The sequence below is a fragment of the Gadus chalcogrammus genome, chromosome 3 (assembly GCF_026213295.1).
Source record: "Gadus chalcogrammus isolate NIFS_2021 chromosome 3, NIFS_Gcha_1.0, whole genome shotgun sequence".
Taxonomy (NCBI): domain Eukaryota; kingdom Metazoa; phylum Chordata; class Actinopteri; order Gadiformes; family Gadidae; genus Gadus; species Gadus chalcogrammus.
Window position 1 is genome coordinate 2,632,118 of NC_079414.1, and position 25,000 is coordinate 2,657,117.

The 25,000-nt window shown below is 46.4% G+C and overlaps 2 protein-coding genes across 5 annotated transcripts in view; both read right to left on the minus strand.

The window, feature by feature from the left end:
• The window catches only part of LOC130377851 (UTP--glucose-1-phosphate uridylyltransferase-like), a 24,782-nt gene extending 18,201 nt beyond the window's left edge, over positions 1 to 6,581 (minus strand). The window contains exons 1-3 of one of the 3 annotated variants that reach the window (XM_056584878.1): positions 6,487 to 6,581; positions 4,864 to 4,979; positions 3,732 to 3,839 (exon numbers count right to left, since the gene is read on the minus strand). In XM_056584878.1, the coding sequence (XP_056440853.1) occupies positions 3,732 to 3,839; positions 4,864 to 4,962 (207 nt within the window). In that variant the 5' untranslated portion in view covers positions 4,963 to 4,979; positions 6,487 to 6,581. The other 2 variants (XM_056584876.1, XM_056584875.1) reach the window with 2 other exon arrangements.
• Positions 6,582 to 7,042: 461 nt separating this feature from the next.
• LOC130377887 (malate dehydrogenase, cytoplasmic-like) lies at positions 7,043 to 17,923 on the minus strand. Of its 2 annotated transcripts, none has more exons than XM_056584879.1 (9): positions 17,674 to 17,923; positions 15,547 to 15,645; positions 15,322 to 15,418; positions 14,338 to 14,513; positions 12,422 to 12,544; positions 11,824 to 12,000; positions 11,008 to 11,121; positions 7,637 to 7,726; positions 7,043 to 7,483 (listed from the first exon to the last, which is right to left on the minus strand). In XM_056584879.1, exons 1-9 carry the CDS (start codon positions 17,725 to 17,727, stop codon positions 7,361 to 7,363), a joined length of 1,053 nt encoding a protein of 350 aa, XP_056440854.1. In that variant the 5' UTR covers positions 17,728 to 17,923; the 3' UTR covers positions 7,043 to 7,360. The 2 variants fall into 2 exon arrangements, with proteins under 2 accessions (XP_056440854.1, XP_056440855.1); XM_056584880.1 differs by lacking the exon at positions 17,674 to 17,923 and adding an exon at positions 16,384 to 16,520 and having other exon boundaries at positions 7,044 to 7,483.
• Between the last annotated feature and the right edge of the window lie 7,077 nt (positions 17,924 to 25,000).

Below are 25,000 nucleotides of genomic sequence, written 5' to 3' on the forward strand. Positions count from 1 at the left end.
TTGTTTAATCGAAACAATAAAAAATATTGCCCGCGAAACGGGCGATCGCGTCAAATGACGCTTCAAATCACGTAGGAAGGTTCTTGAACATTCTAGACTATGAAACCTGCTTAAAACACTCAGTTTACTAGCTAAATTCGATTAAACAATTAAATACAATACAAATATAAAGTAAAAACAAGTGTTATCTAGCGATCCGTTATCTGTATTATGTTTCAAGAACCCTCCTACGTCATTTGACGCGATCGCCCGTTTCGCGGGCAAAACATTTGTCATTTGACGCGATCGCCCGTTTCGCGGGCAAATTTTTTTATTGTTTCGATTAAACAATTAAATACAATACAAATATAAAGTAAAAACAATTGTTATCGCTATCTATCATAATACAGATAGCGATCCGCTATCTGTATTATGTTATTTCGTCGTTTGGAAACATGTTTTCTGCATCGCGTCGTCTGTTGCCGGGCAGGTTGTCAGGATGTAAACAAACGATGACGTAGGCCGGTACAATTTTCGCCCCCGGTACAATTTTAACGTGACACCGCCATTAAAAGCGTTTCTGTAAACTTTTTTAGCGAGTAATGTGCATTTTACTTTCATAATGTTCGCTCGGTGAATGTGAAGGATGTTTGGTTTGATAGTTATGACGAAGAGGGAACACTCCATTCACTTGCATGGACAGCGTCTCTGGTTGCTAAGCAACCTCAACGTCTTGGCGGACTACATCTCTGCTGATCAACACTACGAATGCTGGAAACACAGCAGACACACCATGTGAAGTTATTTAACCCGATTATTGTTATTTATATCTGAGATTATTTAATCTAACCCGATCTAAACTCTATCATGCACCCAAACACGGCGGCGTTTGGGTTTCCTACCTCAGACTCCTAAATCCAGCGCAGCCACAGGCGCGTTAGGCGCGTTGAACCATTTTTGTGACACACAATGATCAAGCGTCAAGTTAGGCGCGTTATGCGCGTCGAGTAACGCGTGCAGTGTGGCCTTAACTTTAGACTGAGTCGCAGTGCAGGCAGAGTGGGTTTGTTATCGACAGCGTTGTCAGATTGGGCAGATTTCCCGCCCAATGAAAATCTTTCCAGCCTAACGTGGTTAAAAGTAGCCCAATTGGGTGGGAAATCTGCCCAATCTGGCAACACTGCTCACCAGCCAGGGATCCTGCTTATCCACCTTATTCTGCCAAGGGGGTCGCCATATTGGTTCCGTTTTGTGTTCTATCTTCCGGTTGAGCCACTCTGTCCGTTATCAGTGGCACAATGCATTAGAAATTTTACAAACAAGATGACCAGCATTATTTGTTCCGTGCGGGGATGCAATAAAAACTGGAATAAAAGACGGGTGTCCTTGCAACAATACTATGTTGTACACCGGAAAACCAGGGCAGAATGTTGTGGGGCAACCTTCAATCTTCATCCTCCGCCATCCAGCGAAAAGGACCGGCGTATGTGGCTAAAGGCGCTAAATTCGAGAGAACCCTCCGAAAAAACCCTACTGTGTTCTTTTCATTTTGTGGACGGCAGACCATCAGACCAACACCCATACCCTGAGAAATAGTTGGGATATGTTATTCCTCCGGCGAATAAGGCTCGTCGAATGCTTTCCACCCAGATGCGGCCCCCTCCACCACCACCTCTACCTCTAGATGGTTACAGGTTGGAGCCTACTAGCTGCCAGTTTGTGTGCAGCAGTAGCTACATCTGCAATCTGTAGGAACTCATTTGGAAATGGCCAGGAAAATAGAGGTTGCTACAAGGGAGCAGAGTGTCTCTGTAGAGTGGCACCAAGTCAGGAAGAATAGGATCACATCTTCCCGCTTCAGGGAGATTTGCCATGTCCGTGGTCAGAGCTCAGCAGAACGCCTTGCTGAGCGAATAAAAAAGGGTGTTGCTCAAACAGCATTAATGAAGAGGGGCCTGGCATTGGAGCCTGTTGCCATTCAGGAGTATTGTCGGGTAAAGAACACCAGTTACTGGCTTTGTGGCTTTGTCATTCACCCTGATGCTCCCTTGTTAGGTTCATCTCCTGACGGGGTTGTGTTTGATCCAACTGAAAATCCACCCTTTGGCCTGTTGGAGATCAAATGCCCAAATGCGAAAAGCTATGTTGACTGTACATACTTGAAATTACAAAGCGACACCATGAAATTAAAAAAGCAGCACTGCTACGACTGAGGACATGGTAGTCCAGAGAATCTACAAAGATACAGAGGTTGTCATTAGGGAGAAGGGAGATTACTTCTTTTTTTACTTTTACATGTCAGGTTGCTTGAAAATCTGAAGTCAGTGGTATGTGATGAGTAAGGAAAAGAAAAATCTGAAGTTATGACAATCTTCATGTGGCCTGTGGTATTATTATTTATTTTTTACTTCAGTGTAATTAAAGACTAGAATGGTTGTTGCATTTTACTTTTTTATCAGATAAGCCAGTAGAGTATTTTAGCAGTACAAACATAGTCACCTTTCATTTTCTTCAAGCTCTTTGAATTAATTCATAATTTACAATCTCATTTATAACAACAAACCAAACAAATATGTATCTAAATCTATCTCTCTAAATATATCTATCTATCTCTAAATCTATATATATACAGATATCTATATCTACAAGTTTTTAATTGATGTTGTAGAAAATACATTTATTTTGTGCTACCAATTAATAAAAGGATTCATCTAGCGTAACCTTCTACAAATTGTAATGTAGATCTGAGATGAAATGTTACTGCTTCTCCACTACAACTGGAAACAGTCGTGTCAACCACGGAAAACCCAGAAGTTAAGAGACGCCATCTTGTGCACCAGGCCAATTGTCAATAGGCGATAGGGGCTGCTGATTTATCTTTACCCAGGGAAGCGAACATTATATATTCAAAGACATTAAAGTAGTCATATTTAAGGGCATTAATTCATTACAGTAGTCTGGGCAATCTACATTTTTTATTCTCAACAACACACACACACACACACACACACACACACACACACACACACACACACACACACACACACACACACACACACACACACACACACACACACACACACACACACACACACACACACACACAAATGGGGCTTCCTTCCATATTTATTTAGTACTAGTACAACAACTACTACTACTACTACAAATGATCCCAGATGGAGGTCTATAGTGTCTGGAGCACACAGAGATCCCAACACAGGGACCCCAACACACTGTACAGATCCGCGCTGAGCACACTGGCAGATCACTGTGAAGGTCACCGGATTGGGGGTTATGGACAAATGTCAGCCGAGAGGCTCCTACCCCACGCCAGCCAGTTGGGATTCTAGAGAGGTCAGACTATTCTGAGGCTGGACCTTCTGTTAGCCCAGCTATTTTGGGAGGTGTGTGTGAGTGCGACTGTGTGTGTGAGTGTAAAAGCTTTTATCCCAGTTTTCAGAGGAAGTTGACCAACCTTAGTTTTCATGTTACTCGTGTTACTGACTCATAAGCTACATAAATGAGGTTCCACTTTCATTGTCCTCGCTGCCCCATCTCCCTCATTACCAAATGAACAACTTATAGATACTGTTTCTAATTGGATCTATTATGGTCACTATTTATTAAACAGACCCTTTATCCAAAGCAGACGAGTAGCTAGGGGTCAGGCCTTTGACCTTTGACCCCCGGGTTCAAGCCCAGACCTCAGAGCTTTGTGGGGGAAGGAACCACCCTCAACTCTGGTCACCTACCAGGTCTTCTGGAGGTCTCTGGATCTTGGACCACTCAACTGAAGGTCCTTTCCGCTGGAGGAATCTGTGGAAGATGGATCTGAAGCCCTCAAAGTCCTTCTTGGAAATCTGCAACAAAGAGACAGAAAGAAAGACCGAAGGAAAGAGAGGGAGAGAGGGAGAGGGATAGAGAGTCAGCATCAACCACATGTTGTAGGAGTGTTGATCTTCAACTCTATTTAACAATAATTCACCGAAGGCGAAGTGAATAGTGGGGAATAGAAGCTATTCCCCGCTATTGACGGTCGGAGTCTGTGGCGTATTATTACACCTCAGGCTCACAGAGCCTGAGGTGAAATAATTGTTAGTATACTACACGTGAACACTCCAAAATGATAACACTTTTTGCCGGGATTTTTTTGTTTCTAATAGCGGTTTATTTGTTTTTATTAGCGTGTAGCATATACTAATATGTTTTTATCACAAGGTCAAACTGCCGGATACACCGAGTGTAGCGGATGGGTTTGGTTCCGGAGACCATGCCTCTATTACTCTAATGAATAGTAAAAACTCATGATGAGGAGTTATTAGGATAGCAGTGTCTGTCCGTCTGCCTGTCTGTGTGAGCTGTAGCCACCTGGGGGTTCTTGACTCTAACAGATAGTACAGCAGTCCTCAGACCAATGACCCCTTGCAACTACCGCCTCCACCAAGGGGCGATGACCCACTAGGTACACACAACCTCAGCCCGAAAACAATAATCAAGACCTGTTTCATATATACATTTTAACTGGATGATCTGTAGGTCAAAGACTGTGCTATTTAGGAACGCTGAATGGTTTTAATGTGCTCCAAATTATGTATCAAAGGGTTGTCCTGTAACTCTAACCAGACCCCAAGCAGCCGGTATGCTCCAGTCAACATGAACATGAAGAGGAGGTGGTCTAGCCTTACTGAGGGGGCAGACTGGCCCTCAGCAGGAAGAGGAGGTTGTCTAGCCTTACTGAGGGGGCAGACTGGCCCTCAGCAGGAAGAAGAGGTGGTCTAGCCTTAGTGAGGGGGCAAGAGGCCCTCAGCATGGAGAGCAGAGGGTTTAGCCTTAGTGAGGGGTCAGACTGGCCCTCAGCATGGAGAACAGGTGGTCTAGACCCACCTGGGCCTCGGGGCCGGTGGAGGACTGCAGCAGCTTCTCCAGCTCCTCGTGCATGGTCTTCTCATGCTGCAGCCGCAGCTGCTCCTGGAACTCCGTCATGCCCGGTCCGGCGAGGTCTGGAGGAGAGAACATTTTAATTAGACACTCAAACAGACATGCACCACGCAAAACTGGAAAAGAGGAAAATAGACCAGGCCCGGAAACCAGCGCTGTTTTCTTGGCCTGAGTGTATCAAAAGGAAAAGAAGTTTGACAAAAGAGGAAGTGGTTTAGGACTAACACTGGTCGGCTCAACACGAAACTACAATCACAATCACACCAAAGTAGATATTCCAACACATATCATTGGTAACCGGCGCCGCATACTTATTTACCACAAGGTCCAACCTGTGTAGCTGGTGTTTCAAGTGACTTGGATATTAACCCAAGTACCTTAATTAGTTATATGGTAATGATGAGTTATGTTATTTGTATTGAAATGAAGTGGGCTGTCGTACCAAATCAAGTCTTCTAGCAGAGAGTTGAAACCCAACTTAATAGTGAGAAGCTTCTATTGCGTTCTTCTGTCATAAGTTGTACTATTCAACTGTTATAGAGGCCTGCATACAGCCTTTATTAAACACGTTAGGCCTACATGTGTAGGAATAATGTATGTTAAGTCTATATCACAGATGTCTGATCAACTCTTGTGTGTTACATAAGTCTAAACCTGGAGTTAACACAGGAATAGTTATGAAAAACAATAGTGTAAACAACAAAGAAATCAACATTACTTGAAAAAAACGTCTTAAAACTTACCAGCTACAGTGAGTGACATTTTAGAACAATAATGATGATGGGGAAATATATTTCCAAATAACAACAAATATTCGTGTATTTCCAAAGCCCTTCGGTGGTGATAACCTTATTAAATTTCCTTCAGTCCCTTTTCTAAATCCAGAACCTGGTCCTATCGTTATCCTCGGCAGATCAATCGGAATGTCGATGAGTCCCAGACCCTAAAGAGCGCCTGGAAACGGGCGCACAGATGCGCGGCTGGCCGGGAGACTGGCGAGGCTCCTGACAATCAAGATAAAATGACAGCACGCCCCTTTGTTTGTTTGGCCTGACGTCACAAACAGTAGTTCCTGGTGTGTTTATTCATTCAATATTATTCCCATCGCGCTAGGCACGACTCTTCCACGCAAGCGCAACACATGTCGGCTAAATCACAACACGGACCCACGGAGCCACACACCGGTCTGTCAGTGGCTGTGGGAGGACTGGACTGACTTGTCCGCCTCTGACCATCTGGGCTCATCTGCTTTCACGTTGCTATAGCAGAAGAACATGCACGCAACATGCACAAACACGTTTCTATAGGTCAACGGTAACATGCTTAAAATTGCAAAGGCCAAACAGGTAGTTGATGTTATGTTAAAAGGACAAGGGCTTGCGTGTCAGGGACACACAACCTATTGTTAGACAACGCTTCTCTTTCACCACTAGAAACCTACCTTATGCTAATAGTTGCTTAGCTGTCCAGAAAAAGGCCAGAGCATGTTGATAAAGTTAGTCAATGTACACACGGCATGGCTTAACGGACAGAACCCAGAAACATATCAACACCTAGAAGTTTGCAGACCTTGCAGCTTCTGTGAAGCGACGCCCGTCTGCAGCTCTCAGAGATCAAGCAGGAGCGGACGTGACGTCTTTGAAGTCGGCAGAAATAGTTCATTGCGTGCATGCGTTTAAAATGTCGCCCTCGCGGGCACGAGCTGCTCCGACTGGCAATAAATGCCCATCGTAAGTTATTTAAATCGCAATTGATTAATGGCATGATCAACTTAAAAGATACATTTTATAATCGGTCGAAGTTTAAACTGAGAAATTTGGTTTCAACCACCTGTTTGATTCAGGCGGCTGGGAGCGGTTCAAGCGCCTCCGTGTGGCGGGATAGACTATTAATCAGTAAAAACCTATAATTGGTTACTAGGCCACTTACTAGGCTCTGAATGCAGTTGGAACAAAAATCTGAGGGCAGATTAGCATTAGTGATATGAAATACCAATTGAGTACTCACAGGATTTTGTCATTCAACCATGACAAATAAAACCATCTTACATCCAATAACTAAGGAGACTTTAGATGTGACGGCTTGTGGAAAGTGGCTTTCAACACAATATCTACTAAATATTGTACAATAACAAACCGACACGCTTGGTAGTTTTATCAGTTTTGTTTTATTGTTGAATAGTATTTTCCAGTCACAGCTCTTGGACAGCTAGCGGGTGTTCTCTACCAAAGAAAGGGACAGTTTCCCCAGGTCAGGACAGGACAGCCAAACGTTGATTCTTCCTTAAAACCATAGAAGGAGGCCAAGTAAAACACACATACACAAACGAGGACCGGGGAGGAGACACGCAGGGCTGCTGAGGTTGGAGCGGGGGTCCTCAGAGCCGGGAGACGGGGGACTCAGGGGGGTCTAAGTGCTGTTGTTGTTGTTGCCCAGGCGACAGTCATTGGGACAGGAAGGCCATGGCGGTGTCACGTTCATCCACAAGCTCGGCGGCCGTGGCCTCCATCTTGGCCCGGGAGAAGTCGTTGATGGGCAGCCCGTCCACGACCTTCCAGCCTTTGTTCTGGGGGAACAATAGCGTTAGCCTCCAACACACCGAGGAATGCTGCTGAGCAGTAACGAGTCATTCCTTTAAAAGAACATAGTGGCAATAAACTGCCAGCCCCGGCCTTCAGTTTAGTAAAACACAGGGACCCCAAAAAGGCCCGGGCTTCACCTTGAGCTGGATGGGGAATGAGTAGATGAGATCCTCAGGAATGCCGTAGGAGTTGCCCCCGGCGTACACACCCATGGAGATGAACTCGCCCTGTGACAGGAGACACTGTTACACACCACGCCACAACACTCAGCCAATCATACTCAGCAGACATAACAAAATTCTCAAAGACCTCCGCTGATAGAAGGCTGAAGCCTCAACAATGAACTGAAATAATCAACATCGATAACGTTAGTTATGACCATAAAAAAAAAATATATATATCTCTATCTCTAGATATATAGATATATAGATATAGATATATTTAGCTTTTTTGTAACAACAAAAGAAAATGCGTCTGTTAGTATTAGAGCGACATTTCCGATGACGTCACTGTCATGGTAGGACTAGGTCGTTGCTGCAGACACGCAAACGTCTTCTCCACTCCACGGCGGAAGGTAGTGATTTTAATATGGCTGGTTACGCGTTTGAGCCCGTGAGGGACATGCCTGTAGTGTCCGACTACCACCCGGTGGAGAGGGATCAATTTCAGGCTGCAGCGCCACCTTCGGATCATGTAGGTGTGACTGGTGAGCGTGTGGGTGCTGCCGGAGCATGGTAACTGCCATTGAATCGGTCTGCTGCCGAGAGGTCCAGGTCAATCTTGACCACCTATTGGTGCGATTAGGTTGCATAACCATGCATAGGGCATTTCGGATGCTGTGCGGTGAGAAAGAGGTTTTGGAAGTGCCCATGCTCTCTCTAAGGGACGTCCGAGCGGAGACGCTGGAGCGCCCCACAAATAGCAACCACAAGTAACAAGGCGATCTTTCAGGAACATCTCCGTAAAGACGGACTCATTGCGAAAACGCGTCGAGCTGTACAAACGCTGTAGTACAATTACAATCAGGGCATTTAGCAGACGCTTCCATCCAAAGCGACTTACATTGGTTAATACTCACATTGACACACTGACGGCAGGGTCAACCATGCTAGGCGACAGCCAGCTCGCCAGGAGCAGTTAAGGTTAAGTGTCCTGCTCAGGGACACATCAACACTCATCTAGGAGTAGCAACTAGCAACCTTTCGGTTACTAGACAACTGCTCTACCTCCTGAGCTACATAGTACCTACATATTCAAGGCACTGGTTCTCCACAAAAAAAAGTGGAGCGCATCAAGCCTGCGCGCATCCAGCCTGCGCACATCCAGCCTGCGCACTGTATACAAACATTCAAGGAGGAGATAGCAGTTGTTAAACCTTTTAGAATGAGTAGAAACACTTTAATGTACAGTTAGTAATTAAATAGACTAAAGGTCTGTATTTAGAGCTAAAAAAATGTAAATACAAAAACACCCAGTAACTTTCAACGCAACAAGTCTAATGTCGCTTCAGGCATCCACACGAGTCCTAACACGAAACCGCATAGGTCTGGTTTTTATTTGAAACCACCCTGGGACCATGGACCTATCAAAGAACATGGTTTATTATCTGCCTAATAACATGGTTATTAAAGACATGGTTTCACCAAAAAAAGAAAATCGGCTCAGTGTGGACGGGACCTGAAAGACATGTTAGATGCACTTTGGGAGCTACACCCGCGGATGAGCATAGATGTGAGGCGGATTCAAGAATGTCACGTTTACTTTAGATCAGGGGTTTTCAAAGTGTGAGAGAGTGAGCCCCCCCTCTGAGAAAAAATGTCAACTGAGCCCCCCCCCCCCCCCCCCCAATTTTTTTTTTTTTTCTAAATACCTGTGTTTTGAAAGCTATCTTAATTATTTTACACATTTTAAACATCTCTGATCATAATTTTAAAACATTTGTAACATATTTTTGAAACATTCGAAACATATTTCTGAAACATCTTTGTGTATTTCTGAAACATCTTTGTGCGTTTTTAAACACATTTCTAACACAATTTAACAACTTTATCTAAGCATGTTAAATACATTTGAACATCTTAATCTGTGTAAACTGCCAGTTTACACAGATTCATTCAGGGTCCCCGACTCTGAACTTTCTGAGTCTAATCAGTTCAACCTTTTCAGTCCAGAGATTCGACTATTCGGCGGGGTTTGTTTACCGGCGTTGCCATGGTGACCTAAATTATTATAAGCAACTGAAAACGATGTTTGAAACCAAAACTGTGATTCTGAAAAAAGTATAAATGCTATCAAAATGCCGTTTAGATAGTATTGAAGATACAAGTGTGTAGATTTGTTTAATGGTTTGAACGATGGTAAACGGTTGAAAAATGAATGAGTTACGATGTCTAGAAGTAGGTGTATCAGAATGGGCTGACGTCTTCAATGAAAACAGCTGAAAACGAAGCGGTATGAAAGTAAAACTGATTCTGAAGAAATTTTAAACGATATCGAAATTCTGTTTAGATATTATTGAAGATACAAGTGTGTAGATTTGTTAAATGGTTTGCACGAAGATAAACGGTTGAAAATTGATTTAGTTATGTTACTTCTACAGTTGAAGTACGACTGATGATTTGAATCATCGACTTTCAGGTTTTTTTTGGGGTTTATTTTTTTCTCACGTCGCGCCCCCCCTGAAGAACTCTGGCGCCCCCCAGGGGGGGCGCGCCCCACAGTTTGAAAACCACTGCTTTAGATAGATGTTGGAGGTTTACTTTCTGGTGGATGTTGATGGATATTGCACGGATGGATATTGCACAGATACATCTGACTATGAAACCACTTCGAGTGCAACTCCCTCGTCATCAGCATTCGGCTAGTCGGCGAACATCAGGTTGAGTAGAAAGGGACATATGTGGAACTTCTGTTTACAGCAAGTCCCCAGGAACAGTGCATACTTCTGCAATCCACCAGTGCTCAGCGGCCAAGCCTGGTAATTGCAGCTGTCTAAGCGGGAATGTGTCTCCACAAATTTCTTTAATTTTTCATTACTGCATTTCATTAATTCATTACTGCAGCCAGGGGCAATGCAGTATTATCCTCCTGCCTGGTTGTTTGCTTTTCCGTAGCCATTTCAGCAAGCCTCAGGGTCTGACGCATTAACTGCTATGGCTGCTAGAGCCACAGAGTAGGGTACCATGCCAGCGACGTAGCTGATTGTTGAAATCCAACATAAGGGCGCCCCGTAACATAAACAAAACTTTCACCGTATAATTTTATCCCTTTTAGCAAGTTCAGCCATTTTTAGTTATTGTACCAATGATAAGGCAGACAATACATCAGTTATATCTACTAAACGTCAATTTTCAGTTCAGTTTTAAACCTCCAACAACTGACAATCAACACAGATACACTTCTTATAGAGGCAAGTTTAACGCCAACTGATAAATATAGATACACTTCTTATAGAGGTATGTTAAACCCTCTAACTCATAAATACAGATACGTTTCCTCTGGGCCTAACCTCTTTGGTCCCAAACCAGATGTCCCTCATGTGGTCGCAGATGGCCTTGGCGGCAGACATGGCGCTGGACAGCTTCCTGGCCTTGATGACGGCAGCGCCACGCAGCTGGACCGTCTAGGGGCGTGGCCAGGGAGAGGAGCAGATAGAAGGGGTTACCAAGACAGGAGCGTGGAGGACTCAGTCTACCCGTCTGCATGAAGTGTCACTAGTGGAGGCCAGCTCCACTGGTGCAGACAACATCAACAACGTTTAGTCCCAGTTGATCCATCTCGGTATCAATGATCAAATCAACCTTGCTAGTTTGTCTCATGCAATGTCCTCAAATTCCTAGCCAATTCCATAATTATTATTTAAAGCTGTCGGTAAGATTTGTGAGCAAGATTTAAAAATAAATGAATAACCCAAGGAGGACCCCCCCCCCCCCTCAGGTTAAGAAGTGGGGCCCCAATGTTTAGCTGACCATAGGACCCCACCTCTCCTCCCAGGACCCCAACGTTAAGTAGTAAGGCCCCCATGCAGCTGTAGTGGGCCGTAGCTTTAAAGCGTGGAACACACGCTTTTTTCTGCTAGCACACAACCAGCGAATCAGCGCTGTGTGTGGGAGGGGCAGAGTAGCGCCATTGGAGTAGCGCCACCCAATGTTAAGGAGATTTATTGCATCTCACGCAGAACATACACGCTACCATGTACTTGGTAGTCTTCTTGGTATGTTTCAATGCAACTTTCTGCCGACCGGGTTAGACGAGGGGCAAACGAGTGGTCAGAAAAGGCAGTTGGTTGAGTTGGGGCTGGGCCCTTTAAGGCCTGATCACTCACTGAGATGAATTCTCCCTTGAGCCAGGCGTCGTCTTTCACGGCGTCGTAGGCGGCCACCTCGGAGCCCTGCACCGTCACCTTGGCGTGGTGCACGTCGGGGTACTGGGTGGAGGAGTGGTTGCCCCAGATGATGACGTTCTTCACATTGTCCGCTGGCACGCCGCAGCGGATCGCCACCTGATGAACAAGAGCGGGAAGATGAACCCTGATCTGGTGCTGCACCACACACACACACACACACACACACACTTTTGGGCAGATAAATGAAACAACTCAATACAAAATATAATAGTAATTCAAAACAAGAGCAAAATGGTAACTTCCGTTCTCTCCCTGAGATCCACTGTTCAGGGTTTATGCTGCCCCCGTGTCATTGGGAAGCATAGTGCGTTATTCATTTTAATATGCAGTTGGCAGATCTGGCACCGCTTGCAATTATCAAGCTACAAATCAAAAATAAATAAATAATTATTTGACCACAGCTATACAGATAGAAAGTGAATATGCGCTGTCAATTGATCTCCATATCTAGACTTCTCACGCCGAAGTTAGACGGCCATGAGACCTGGGAGGAGGCCCTGGTCCTTGAGAACTGTACCTGGGAGGAGGCCCTGTTGTGGTCCAGACGGGTCAGGCAGGAGAAGTTCTCCTTGGGGATGGAGGGAGCCGACTTGGAGGCGATCAGACAGTTGGTGTTGGCTGGGTTCCCCACCACCAGCACCTGGGCAGGGTCAACAACACACAGGGTTAATGTGGTTATTCATGCTCCATCCCATAATAGCCTTTGTTGGTTTTCCATTCCAACACCATGAGATGATTAATCCTTTCTCTGGAGGTTGTGATGCCACAGGAGGCAGATGTGAAACAGTACATTACGTAGCAATCCTCACATTAAGAAGCCCTTAACGGGGAGGTGAACCAAACCTTTTTTTAAAAGGTGTCAATACCAGACCTGCAAACTCCTCAGAGTAAAAAAGGTGACAGTGTCAAAGGGGGGAATCATCGGTCCAAGGACTGATCGGAAAATCTAGTCGTGCTGCTCTATGAACCAATAAGCAGGATCCCTGGCTGGTGAGCAGTGTTGCCAGATTGGGCAGATTTCCCACCCAATTGGGCTACTTTTAACCATGTTAGGCTGGGGAAATGATCATTGGGCGGGAAATATGCCCAATCTGGCAACGCTGTAGATAACAAACCCGCTCTGCCTGCATTGCCGCTCAGTCTGAGACGCAAAACAGGTGAAATCATCTGAGGGATTACGAGATTCTAACATTTGCGAATAAAGTGTACAATGGAAACATTGGCAACAGAGGACATTGTTCATGTTTAATTACACAAAGCATTCCATTCATTGAGTTACAGTGCTAAGTTAGCGACCAAAGAAAAAGGTAAACTCTTCGCAAAATCGAGATCACCAAAAGTAATGGCAACGTCAGTGTTGTGAGTGGTACATGGTTTGCTAGGTACTCATGGCTTACTGGTAGCGTTACTAGCAATCGACTGTATTGCTGGCCCTGTTTGCTAATTAATAATGGCAAATCTCACACGTGGGCTGTTCATGGTTTCCCTGATTCGACTTTTTTCGACTTTCCTTGCTAGGCACCACGCCTATAGATCAGGTTGTTTGAAATAATGTTCTCGTTCTTTTATGAGTTTGTTACTCTGACCGTTCTGTTTGATATTGTGGAAAGGGTGAATGATTCAGAGCATGATGCATTTTAAATGGTATCACTTTTGGTCAGTCTTTTCTTAAAACAATTGTAACTGAAAATAAACATAGCTAAATTGCAACCAATAACTTCAGTCATTGAGGGCAAAAATAGGCCCACATTTTTTTATTTACTTTTACAAATCAAATGTAGGCCTGATTTGACTAATGGGCTTTTTGCATCCTTTCCTTCTGCCCTAGTAGTCCACTTCAAAGACATGCTGCCCACCAGCTTTCAAATTACAGTGATGCCACTGGTGGCTTTGTATCAGATTTATTCACATAACTATCCCTCCCTACTATAACTCCAGTTCTACGCGATTCACGTGAATGACCCAATTGACCCAAGAAAACGGCGAGTGTCACCGAAAAGCGACAAGTTTGCAGGTATGTAATACGTCTACTAGGACTCCTGTGGTGGATGTTCAGGTATGCGTCTGAGAGAAGGTCATCTTCTCTGACACGTATCGTAATGGTACGATACGTACCAAATGATAATGTAACAAAACACGTGTACGTGTTTTGTTACGTGTTTGGTACGATACGCGTTTGGTTCATTCCATATTAAACGTTGCTCATTATAACGCTTCACTCATGCACAACAACGGTATTGGCTAAATATTTGCATCGGAAAGGTGTAATCATGGAGACAAACCCGACCCTTCCGCAAACTCTTTAGACCAAAACATTATTTTATTAATCTTACAGGGTTCTTATTAATTTAATTTAAGTTTGTCAAGAGAATTGTTCCTGAGCCTTTTACAGATGTCATGTTGAATGAGTCCTAAAGCCTCGACTAGAGGTACCTTGACGGTCTTCTTGGCGTACTTATCCAGCGCCGCCCCCTGGGCCTTGAAGATGGCAACGTTGGCCTTCAGCAGGTCCTTCCTCTCCATGCCCTCCTTCCTGGGCATGGAGCCAACCAAGATGGCCGCGTCCAAGTCCTTGAATCCGACCTCCACTTTGTCAGTGGGGATGACTTCTGTTGTGGGGGAGGGGATAGGAGCGATGTCGTCAACTGAGACTCTAGATATCAGGCTACTGAAGTTTTAATGTGCAAATATACACTTCTATGATGGAGTCAAACTTCATATACAATGTTATGAGCATTCAATTTGCTCATACGTTCATAAAGAAGTAGTTAACCTCAGGACATGTGGAGTTCTACAATCCTAATACATTCAATGCAAACCCCTTGAAGTATGGACGGATACTCTTTCCTATCTCCATTTATCTTAAATGGCCTGGGTTTTATTTTTCTGCTTTCACTCCAATGTCATTTCCAATAACATGACTCAGTCACTAAATGCACTATCTTTCAGATAACATAAAACATTGAAAAGTCTTTCAATACCTGCTAGTTGCAGTGGTAATAAACACTAATATTAGCCGTTGAGCCGGGCTACAATCAGCATGGACTTTAGTTAGGGTTCAGTGCTGAAGGAGATTCCCCTGAAATCTCCCTCCATTGTTATTCCACACCATAACAATGCCATTGCCCTTCGGCACCCACAGAGCAATTTCAACCAGCCAATGGGAAGCCCTCTGGCGGAAACTCCCTCCAATGCACCATCACAGCCCATTAGAGGGAGACCTTGTAGTGGAGGTTAAACGACACAAACAAGACCAGGCACAGACTACCAACACACATGAACTCTAGTTTTGTTAGGTCAAGGTTTCCTGAGCACAGCAGGGGAACAATACCAGACTGACTGCAACAGACAGGCTCCCTCCTCAGCAGAGGGAGGACAGACAGAAAAAAGAAAGCGAACAGAGACAGATAGGCTCACCCCTCAGCAGTGGCAGGGCACAGTCTTGCAGCTCCATGACGACCCCATCCAGGACCGGCAGCATGGGGGGGATGTCAAGAAGGACCAAGATGATGGGCTGGTGATGGTAACACAGACCCAAACATATATAAACGAGTTGGAGGGAAAAGCCTGTTTAGATATTAGGCGCAGCAAACAAACAGTGGTTGGGATGAGTAGTCATTGACGCTTATTCCACTGTCGTACCTGGTCTTTGCCGAAGACATCTCCCTTGGCGATGCTGTACAGCAAAGAGTAGGCGATCTGGCCAGCTGCGCCAGTCACCACGACACGGATGGGTTCGGCCTTGAAGTAAATTATAAAAACAGACCTATTGTCAAATCAAACAATACAACATCCAACCCAACTGCGGAGGTTAAAATACAGGCATCGTTGGACGGAAGCCTACTTTCGAGGTGACCACAATCGAGAACAGGCTGAGGCAGTTTGCGGAAGCTGCAGTGAGCGGCAGTTAGCCAGCTGCCACTGTGATTGGATAATGCAATATTCATAAAAAAGGCAAGTAAGGGTTGATTCACATCAATCAAAACACATCAATTATGCCACGACACCTGCCACGATGGCATAATCAAATCTATGTGACCAAATCAATCTTTGATTTTCTGAATATTGGATGAGCAGGACGCTGCAGGGCCGCAGGATGGCGGCTGCATGTTATAGTACACGACGTGAGGCATACACTATAACATGAAGGTTGCATGATGTTAGTGCATCACGTCATGATATTGGATCTTCAAGTTTCAGGTTCATCACCCGCTCGTTCCCCTCCGCCGTACTGCGGCCCCTGGGATAGATCAGCTCAACACAGCTCAACACATCGCATCACTACACCGAGCAGAGCCGATCTAAGAAGGTTGCGGGCGATGAAGTGATGCTCACGGCTATGGCTAGCAGCACCTCCACCAATGTGACCCCTTCGCCTCAGAATACAACCACGAGGACTGTCCAGAAACATCACCGCATGATGTCTCAATGTCCTTACAAACAGCTGTCGAACTGGTCAAGTAATGAATATAATTTTACCATTTTGCAAGAAGTCGAAGAGCTGGGAAGGTCTGCAAAGGATGTTCTCTGTTGGTGGACTAAAACAGGGTCACCTCTATGCTTCTATTGAAATGTCATGCGGTGGATCAGCCCAGGTTCGCCTCCTGATGGGATATGTAGTCCCTATCGATACCGACCAGGCCCTTTTAAAAGCTACAGTTTGGGAAATTAACACATTCACCCATGAAGCACCGCTCCAGCGCCCGCCCATCTTCCTCTGCTACGTCACGCCCACATCACCATATTTGGAACGTGTGTTCTGATTGCGCAGACTCTGCAGGCGCTTGAGAGCAGAGCCTCTACTGCCCCCTGGTTGGAAGCACCGTCAACTGGCCTCAGCCTCTCAGTGCTTCAATACTATCTTACTCATTGTTAAAGCATAATTCTGCTGTTTTGATCAATATAAAGATGTTCTTCCAGATGACAAGGGTCCTCCTGTGTAGCCTAGGTATTTGAGTGTTTATATTAGGATGTGTCGTTGTATGACATCTCCTGTGCCTCGCCCATTCCTTCATTATTTCTGCTTCTTTGAAATGTTTTTTATATATAAACATTCGTATTGCAATGCGGTCTAATTTGTCGATCATTGGAGACTGAGTCAAGCTTTCCCTGCTGGGAGGAAGCACTAGTCCTGCAGCTGGACATTATCATTGTTAACCTTCTTTCACATTTCTATTCTATTTCTGATCAGTAATGCTGACCTATTTATATTCTGTGTGTAGCAGTTCCCAGTCCAGGACATGGTCAGGTCAGAGGCTCAGACTGGTTCCTGGGGTCATGCTCACTGACCCCTGCTGCTCTCAGGCTAATGGCCGCTCGCTAACCCTCTGTTAGCCTGGGCCTCTAGCAGACTACTGCGTCAAGGTTATGCAACGTCGAGAGAGCTAGTGTGTCCTGCTGCTTCAGGCGCGAGGGGGGCCAGGGGGCCCCCGGCCGAGGAGCTGTCCAGGGTCCTGCGCCTCTGCAGCCCCGCTGAGTACCCCCGTCCGCCTCCTCTCCCCGCCCCGCTCAGTCTGCACCCGTTTCAGAACCACATGACACCGCAACACTTATACATAATACATGACACTGAAACCTCTTGGCCGTTTGTACGCCCGGAGAATTCGGCATCCGCTTACTAAACAGGCCTCGTTCAAACACAGCCTACATTTAGGGAACCGTTCAACGGCCACTCCGCGGTTCCTCGTTTGAAACGCGGAGTTGGCGCGTTGCGCAGTTCCTCCGGGTGTCATGCATGCTTCGCCCTGCTCACGAGCGAACTGCTCTTACCTCAGAGTTCGCCGCCCGAACCACCAAATACATCGCGGTCAGCAGAGTCAACATCCTCCCGGCTATTGTGGTCAACTAAAATCTCCAACGGTGCAGCTTGACTGGATAAGCCTGATTGGGGTTGGCGTGGAGAACCCGGTAGCTCTTCAGAACCAACAACTCGGCAGAACCCAGCAGCTCTGCGAACCCAGAAGCTCTGCAGAACCAGCAGCTCTGCGAAACACGGGGGCTCGCTGCTATTGGAGCTGGTGGGCAGGTGCACACGCTGCTCCCTCGCAGTTAAACGGGCCACACCGTTACCTCTCACTCTCTAACCTGGACTCACCCCCGCTTGCCCAACGCCGCGGTCTAGCCTGCTAATGCGATTAAGAGGACGTGAATAGACACGGATTCTAATCTGTTTTACATATATGATCACATGAGCGAATGGATGGACCTGGACCTGGTCACCGGGTTAGAGGGAATGCTTGACTTTTGTTTAGACTGGTGCTATCGGGTGTGAACGACCCCTCATGTCGTGTCTTAATCAGGGTGTAAATATTAGATTACAACCTATAAACCGATTCCAGTATTGCTGCCCATAACAACACTTCCATGTGAAAACAATTTCCACAAAATAAGTCCGTGCTTCATAGAAGGCGAGTGTTGACAGTAAACACTAACAATAGTCGTAATAAGAACATCTGTGCTCCTGTCTTCTGCTCCAGACTGTATGTCAGTAGGTGCGTTCCGCTGCGTTCCCCTTGTTTAATGACAGCTCCCACATCAGCCAACGGGCAGCCTGTTTATTGTGTCATTACTGACCAGCATGTGGGGGCCGTGAAGTCTGGGCCCCGATGGGCAGAGAGTGTGCTGGCGGGGGGGCTGGCGTTGGTGGTAGTGAGGGTGTCGGCAGGGATTCTGTGAAATGGAGAGGGAATAAAGCGACGTGGCGCCCAGCCCGTGGTGGTACTTAAAGCGTCTGGCACGTTAGCGATGTGTGATCAGGGCCTGGCTCCCCGTGTCACCTGGGGACCGGGTTCGATGCCTCGCCAGACAGAAGGAGGGAACGACACAATGATGGACCTTTACCAAGTGCTTGATCTCCCCTTCTGCACTTTCAGACCAACATGCAGGTGTGTGTAAAGGAATCTCCAAAAAACGACTATTTGTATTACGTGTGTGTGTGTGTGTGTGTGTGTGTGTGTGTGTGTGTGTGTGTGTGTGTGTGTGTGTGTGTGTGTGTGTGTGTGTGTGTGTGTGTGTGTGTGTGTGTGTGTGTGTGTGTGTGTGTGTGTGTGTGTGTGTGTTTGTGCGTACGTACTTGCGTGCGTGTGTCTGTGTACACAAAAACAAAGCATGGTATTTGTTCCAAAAGTTGCTCTAGTGGCTGGATCCGAACCTTCAGATTCAAATTAGAATTGTCAATTATATACACCCCAAATATATTTGTATTTTTGTGGTTTGCTGCAATACAAGAAAGGCAGACCGTGATATCGCTTATTATGGTCGGTTTCAGTGGCACAATGGCCACCTGCTACCTAATTATTGTGTAAACACCAGCCCGTAATACTACAAGGATGTGGCGATGAATGAGAACAAGCCGCCCTCGCCCTCAAATTCCTTAGGTGGAATTCTCTCCCATTGCAACCTTACGTAAAGACAAATTAATTATTAAAGATCGACCAAATGAGGTTACAAAAGGTACTTGAGCATTCATCTGTAGTTTACTACTGATGATTTTTAAGTCCTGCCCCAGAGGAACAGAGATCCCCTCCGTTCTTGGTCAGGCCACTAGAGGGAGCTATATGCCCAATGAATATACCAACATGCCCCGAGCCTGCTGATATGTCTAAAGGCGCGTTCACGGTCCTGGTAATAACGACACGCCTCCTCAGTGATGACGCTCACGCTCATGCGTGATCCCGACATCGACCGTTCGGAATCTAAACGTTTTTCAGAGCAGGGTTTTTTTATCCGATAAAAAATAGTCTGAACTAAATCGAACTTAGTAGGGTCAGTTTCAAGTTTGCACGCCTTTATTTTCTTGTAGCCTATAGGGGAGAGCCGGGTCGATGGAAACACGGGACGATGGAAACACAGCGATTTCCTCGAAAACCACGTCTTTCACGTCAAATTTCGTCACTACGTTCAGCACGCAACCCTTGTGTAATGACGTCATAACGTTCAAATGTTATCCCCGCGAACCTGTTTTTGAGTGCGGTAAGTAAAATCTTCTGTGCGGTAGTTTTTTTATAATAAACAATTGTGTTTTTTGTTTCATGGCATAATAATATGACAATACAACAGATGAATTAGTACTTAAATCTGTCCTAAAATGTGCAATGTCAGAGTTTTGAAGTTAAGAGGCAAAAAAGGTTTAAGTGCCAGTAGTTGCGGTTGGGACGATTGAAACACTTGTTTTAAACGTTCCGCACGTCGCCAGTTTGTTTCATTCGTCCCGTATGTGTTTCAAACGTCTCGACTAGGCTGGGACTTTGAAACAAATGTCAACTTACGTTCAAAGTTAAAAAACAGCGCGATCATCCAACATATGTATTAAATTACACTTGTAACTAAGAAAATAGTCGATGCCAACAGACGGTTACAACGTCAATCAATAGTAAGGATGTGATATGATGGTGGATTATTTTATATTGAGTAAAACGTTCATGTTCCGCAATGTTCATGCGGGTCACTAGTAAACCATACGTCACCAATTGGGCAACTCTGTTATTAAAATCTGGCCCAAGTTGCTGAACGGAAGTAGAATCATCAGAGCGTCATGAGGTGTTTTTCACGTGAACTTTCCGACGTCGCAATTTTTTTTCACCCATAATTCCCGACGATGTGAACGCGCCATAAGACACGCATCACGTCGACGTGATGCCCACCCCTATCTCTATACAGACTTCAAACATTAGGTAAATGATTCCTCATGTTTCGTCTGAAGGTGTTGCGACGAGAAGATCAACTTATCCCCATGAGACCATTTTATTTTCCACATTCAGCCCCTCCCTCTGCTGTGAGTGTGATCGATGTATTATGAATTGTTACACACTAATCTGACGTGTATCTCTTAAGCTATGGCATTAAAAACGATGAACATCCATTAAACAGGAGATGTGGATGGTCCTTGAGGGAAAACAGGGTTGTAATTCTAGAGATCGGGGAGAGAGGGGAAACGTGTCAAACACTGACCTTGTCAACTTGTGCTCTCTTGTATCCACTGAGTTTGCTGCTTCTAACTCTTTTGACCCTGAGGAATATTAGAGCATTCCTTCATGAAGTCCTCACTGCCACAGACAATGCGTGATTAGGCAGCTCTGAGCCTGGGCTGAACAGGCCCCAGCCTGCCAACAACAACCAGTCGGTCAGCCAGTCATCAGCAGCAGCCTGATGTTTAGCACCAATCGACATTGTGGACATAAAACACATAGAAAGAGAGACATACACACACAAACAGACACACACACAAACAGACAAACACACACAAACAGACACACACACACAGACACAAACAGACATAAATACACACAAACACCCGCAAACAGACATACACACTCACACAGACATAAACACACAAACACGCACACAGACACCAACAAACAAACAGACTCTCCCAATAAAAAACACACCAACACACAAGCGCACTTCTGCGTCTCCGTGTGGATAATGAATAATAGGGTGAATGCCCATTCCCCCACGCGGGACGCCCCATCAGCTGGAAATAATAATGAAGGTCCATTGAGGCCACCGGCGCCACTTTACATGGCTCTCCAGGCTGACAGCTGACGTCACAGACCTGTCAGAGCCGCAGCTCAACAAAGAGCGGGTTCCACCCCGCCCCGTTCAGCCCGCCCAGCCAGGCAGGACCGGCGCGGCCCGGGCCTGTTCCCTGTGTCTCGCCTTACCTCCTCCACATTGTCTCTCCTGCCTGCACTACGCTTTAGCTGTCAATCACTCGCCGACACACAACCCGGGACAGGGAGGGGAAACGAATTACACATGCTCATACTCAAACATAGACTCACACATTCTCACACACTCACTGATCAAACACACACACACAAACAGACACAAACAAAACACACAAACCCTTGCTTGCAGACTCTCTCTAATCGAACATGAGTGTGGAGCCAATCACTAGCTGTAATGTAGCTGTAATGTCTGAACTGTATTGTGTTCTTAAAGACGTTCTGCTGGCTGCAGCTACCAGGAGGCGCTTGCAAGTCAAAACCAAAGCTAAAAATACACTTACAGGAGCACACACTGTGATTCACAGCCCTCAACATTTCTGGAATTCAACATTCCACTTTGGTTTGAGGTGCTGAGTATCTGAAGGCTGAAGAGGTTTCACACGAGCATCCCAGGGCAGGAGGCCAAGATGACGGCCCAAAGCCAGCTGATCGGTCACAGCAGGTACTCACAGCCTTAACTTCCTTCCCAGCCACTCTGTATAATTCAAGCAAAACTACAGCTAAAAAACAGAGCTCCCATTGGGCTGCTCCCCCAGCCACCAGCCGCCCACACAAACCCTCTGCTTGGATTTCATGTGTTGGCCAATTATCCCCTGGTCGCTCCTGACTTTATGTTCTGCTTTGAGAAACCAACACATAGAGTAAGCCTGGGTATTAATACACTCACCTGCACACGCACACACAGAAACACACACACGCACACACACATACACACACACACACACACACACACACACACACACACACACACACACACACACACACACACACACACACACACACACACAAACAATTACACAAACTTACACAGACACACAAATACACACACACCCACACACACACAAACACAGGTTCACATGCATAAGTACACAAACACATCCACATGCACACCTACACACTCACCAATTTGAGAACATTACAATTAAAACAAAGTACAAGGTATAAATACATCCACAGATATGTTACAAAGAAATCAAATAAGTAGCATTTTAACTAAATTTCTAGAGCGTAGTCGTGGCATGACAGCGTGCATCAGCTGGTTATTAGATCGCTCAGTGAAGCTCTCTGTCAGCAAGAACAGCTTAGAGGTTGACGAGGGAGAGCCGGGAATGCTAGGAATGCCGTTTTCTGATGGGTAGGCTGGCAGTTAGCATTAGCCTGTGATGACTCCATGTTGAACCTCTACAGACAAAGAGTCCATCGCAGCGGAGGAGCCAACGGGGAGAAGTCTCGGGCTGGGCGCCACGCGTCAGTACAGGAGCTGATGGCTCCTTGTTTTGTCTGGTTGACCAGACAATGTAGGGATTATAAATATCCTTTGGTTCTCCACAATGTCAACATCAACACAGCATGTGACACAACATTGTGCAAAGTGCGATGGTATCAGCGTGTTTATTTCTCTGCACAATCCCAGTCCTGGAGTTTGTGAACTCGCCGTGAACCCTGCTCCGTAGATCTCACCTCAGATGGCACGTTGTCCTTCGTCCTTGACTTAACCCGGGCAGTAGACATGGACGAGCACCCCCCGACACCCTGGGGTGCTACCGACGCCTGTTTTGGTCCTGCAGAACTCAGAACTCCACCGAAACCGTGGCTCCTCAGCAGCAACCGTGACAGCGATAGTTCTTCTACCTAGAACTCGGTTGGTTCATCCAAGCACCGCAAAGCTGCACTTTTAGGCTTGATTGCAACTAGTTTTCCATCTCCGCCAGAGCACCATGCACCCGACAGACATTCCTACAAGGATTTGCATAGATTTTATCATGGGACATGATTCTAAAACAAGGATTAAAATGTCAAACGGCCAAATGTCAGATGCGTCTAAAGATAGTTATACTGTCACCCTCTGCCATCAGATACCCCTTGGATGAACTCGGTCCTGGCTACACTGTGCTGGTTGTGTTGCAGTGTGGATTGTATTGCAGTGTGGGTTGCATTGTGGTGTGGGTTGTGTCGTGCTTTTGTTCAATCTCTAGAGCTGCTGTTGCTTCTCAGAGAAGGGGCACCCACCCTGTGTGGTTTCCAGAGAGCCGTCAGTCACCTCAGAGTTTACCGTTGCTCCCATCCCCTCCTTCGCCCTGATCCAAGCAGACACCTATTGGCTCACTATTTATTGAGCTGGAGGGCTCGTTACTCGGTTTGGATAACTTGTCAACCTGTCAATGCCTGGCAACCCCCTTTCAGAAAATTCAGCCCTCTTGCCCCCTCTGCCGCCCCAACCCAACCCAGACCCCATCCTCCTTCCCCCAAGCCCTTCCTTGGCAACGTCATATGTTCAATCACTTTTGCAGTCCCTGCCTCTCTCCCTCCTCTCTCTCATCCTCTCTCCCTGCCTGTCTCCCTCCTCTCTCCCTGCCTCTCTCCCTGCCTATCCCCCTTGCCTCTCTCCCTGCCTCTCTCCCTGCCTATCCCCCTTGCCTATCTCCCTGCCTCTCTCCCTGCTCTCTCCCTGCTTCTCCCCATGTCTCTCTCCCTCCTCTCCCCCTGTCTATCTCCCTTGCCTCTCTCCCTGCCTCTCTCCCTGCCTCTCCCCCTGTCTCTCTCCCTCCTCTCCCCCTGTCTATCTCGTTGCCTCTCTCCCTGCCTCTCTCCCTGCCTCTCTCCCTCCTCTCGCCCTGCCTCTCTCCCTGCCTCTCTCCCTTCTCTCGCCCTGCCTCTCTCTCTCTCTCCTCTCTCCCCGCCTCTCTCCCCCATGCCAATCACAGTGAGTGCCATCTGCCTGGAACGCCTCTGATAGAGAGTGCCCTGGAGTGCTGGGGCCGGGCCAGGAGCTACCTGGCTAATACGCTACATAGCGGTTGGAAGCCGAGAAGACAAAGAAGGTAAAGGAGGCGAGGCGGAGCTCGCCGTCGTCAGGGTTAGGCGCCCGTACCGGTGTTCCACTCCATACAGCTGACGAGCAGAATGCCTTTGTTCTGCGATGAATGAAATGGAACAACATGGGGAATTAGTCCACAGTCCAGTCGCCTCGGACAGACTTGGCTGGGCTGATGCCTAGGTGAGGGGCTTGCTGCTGGAGTCATCTGAGGGCTTGGGTAGAGGTGGCTACCTTCCTCGGTGCACCCCCAACTCCTCCTCTACTATTCCTCTTCACCTCCTCTATTCTGCCTCCTCCTCTACTCCTCTTTTCCTCCTCTACTCCTCTACCCCTCCTTTACTCCTCTACTCCTCCTCTACACCTCTACTCCTCTTCTACACCTCTAATACTCCTCGATCCTCTACTCCTCTACTCCTCCTCTACTCCTCCCCTACTCCCCCAGTCTCCTCCTCTCCTTACGTTAGACTGCTCCATGAGTTTGCCTCATGGTTTAAAGGACTTTCATATGAGTGAACCTGCAGAGAGCATCAGATGAGGATGGAGGCTTTAG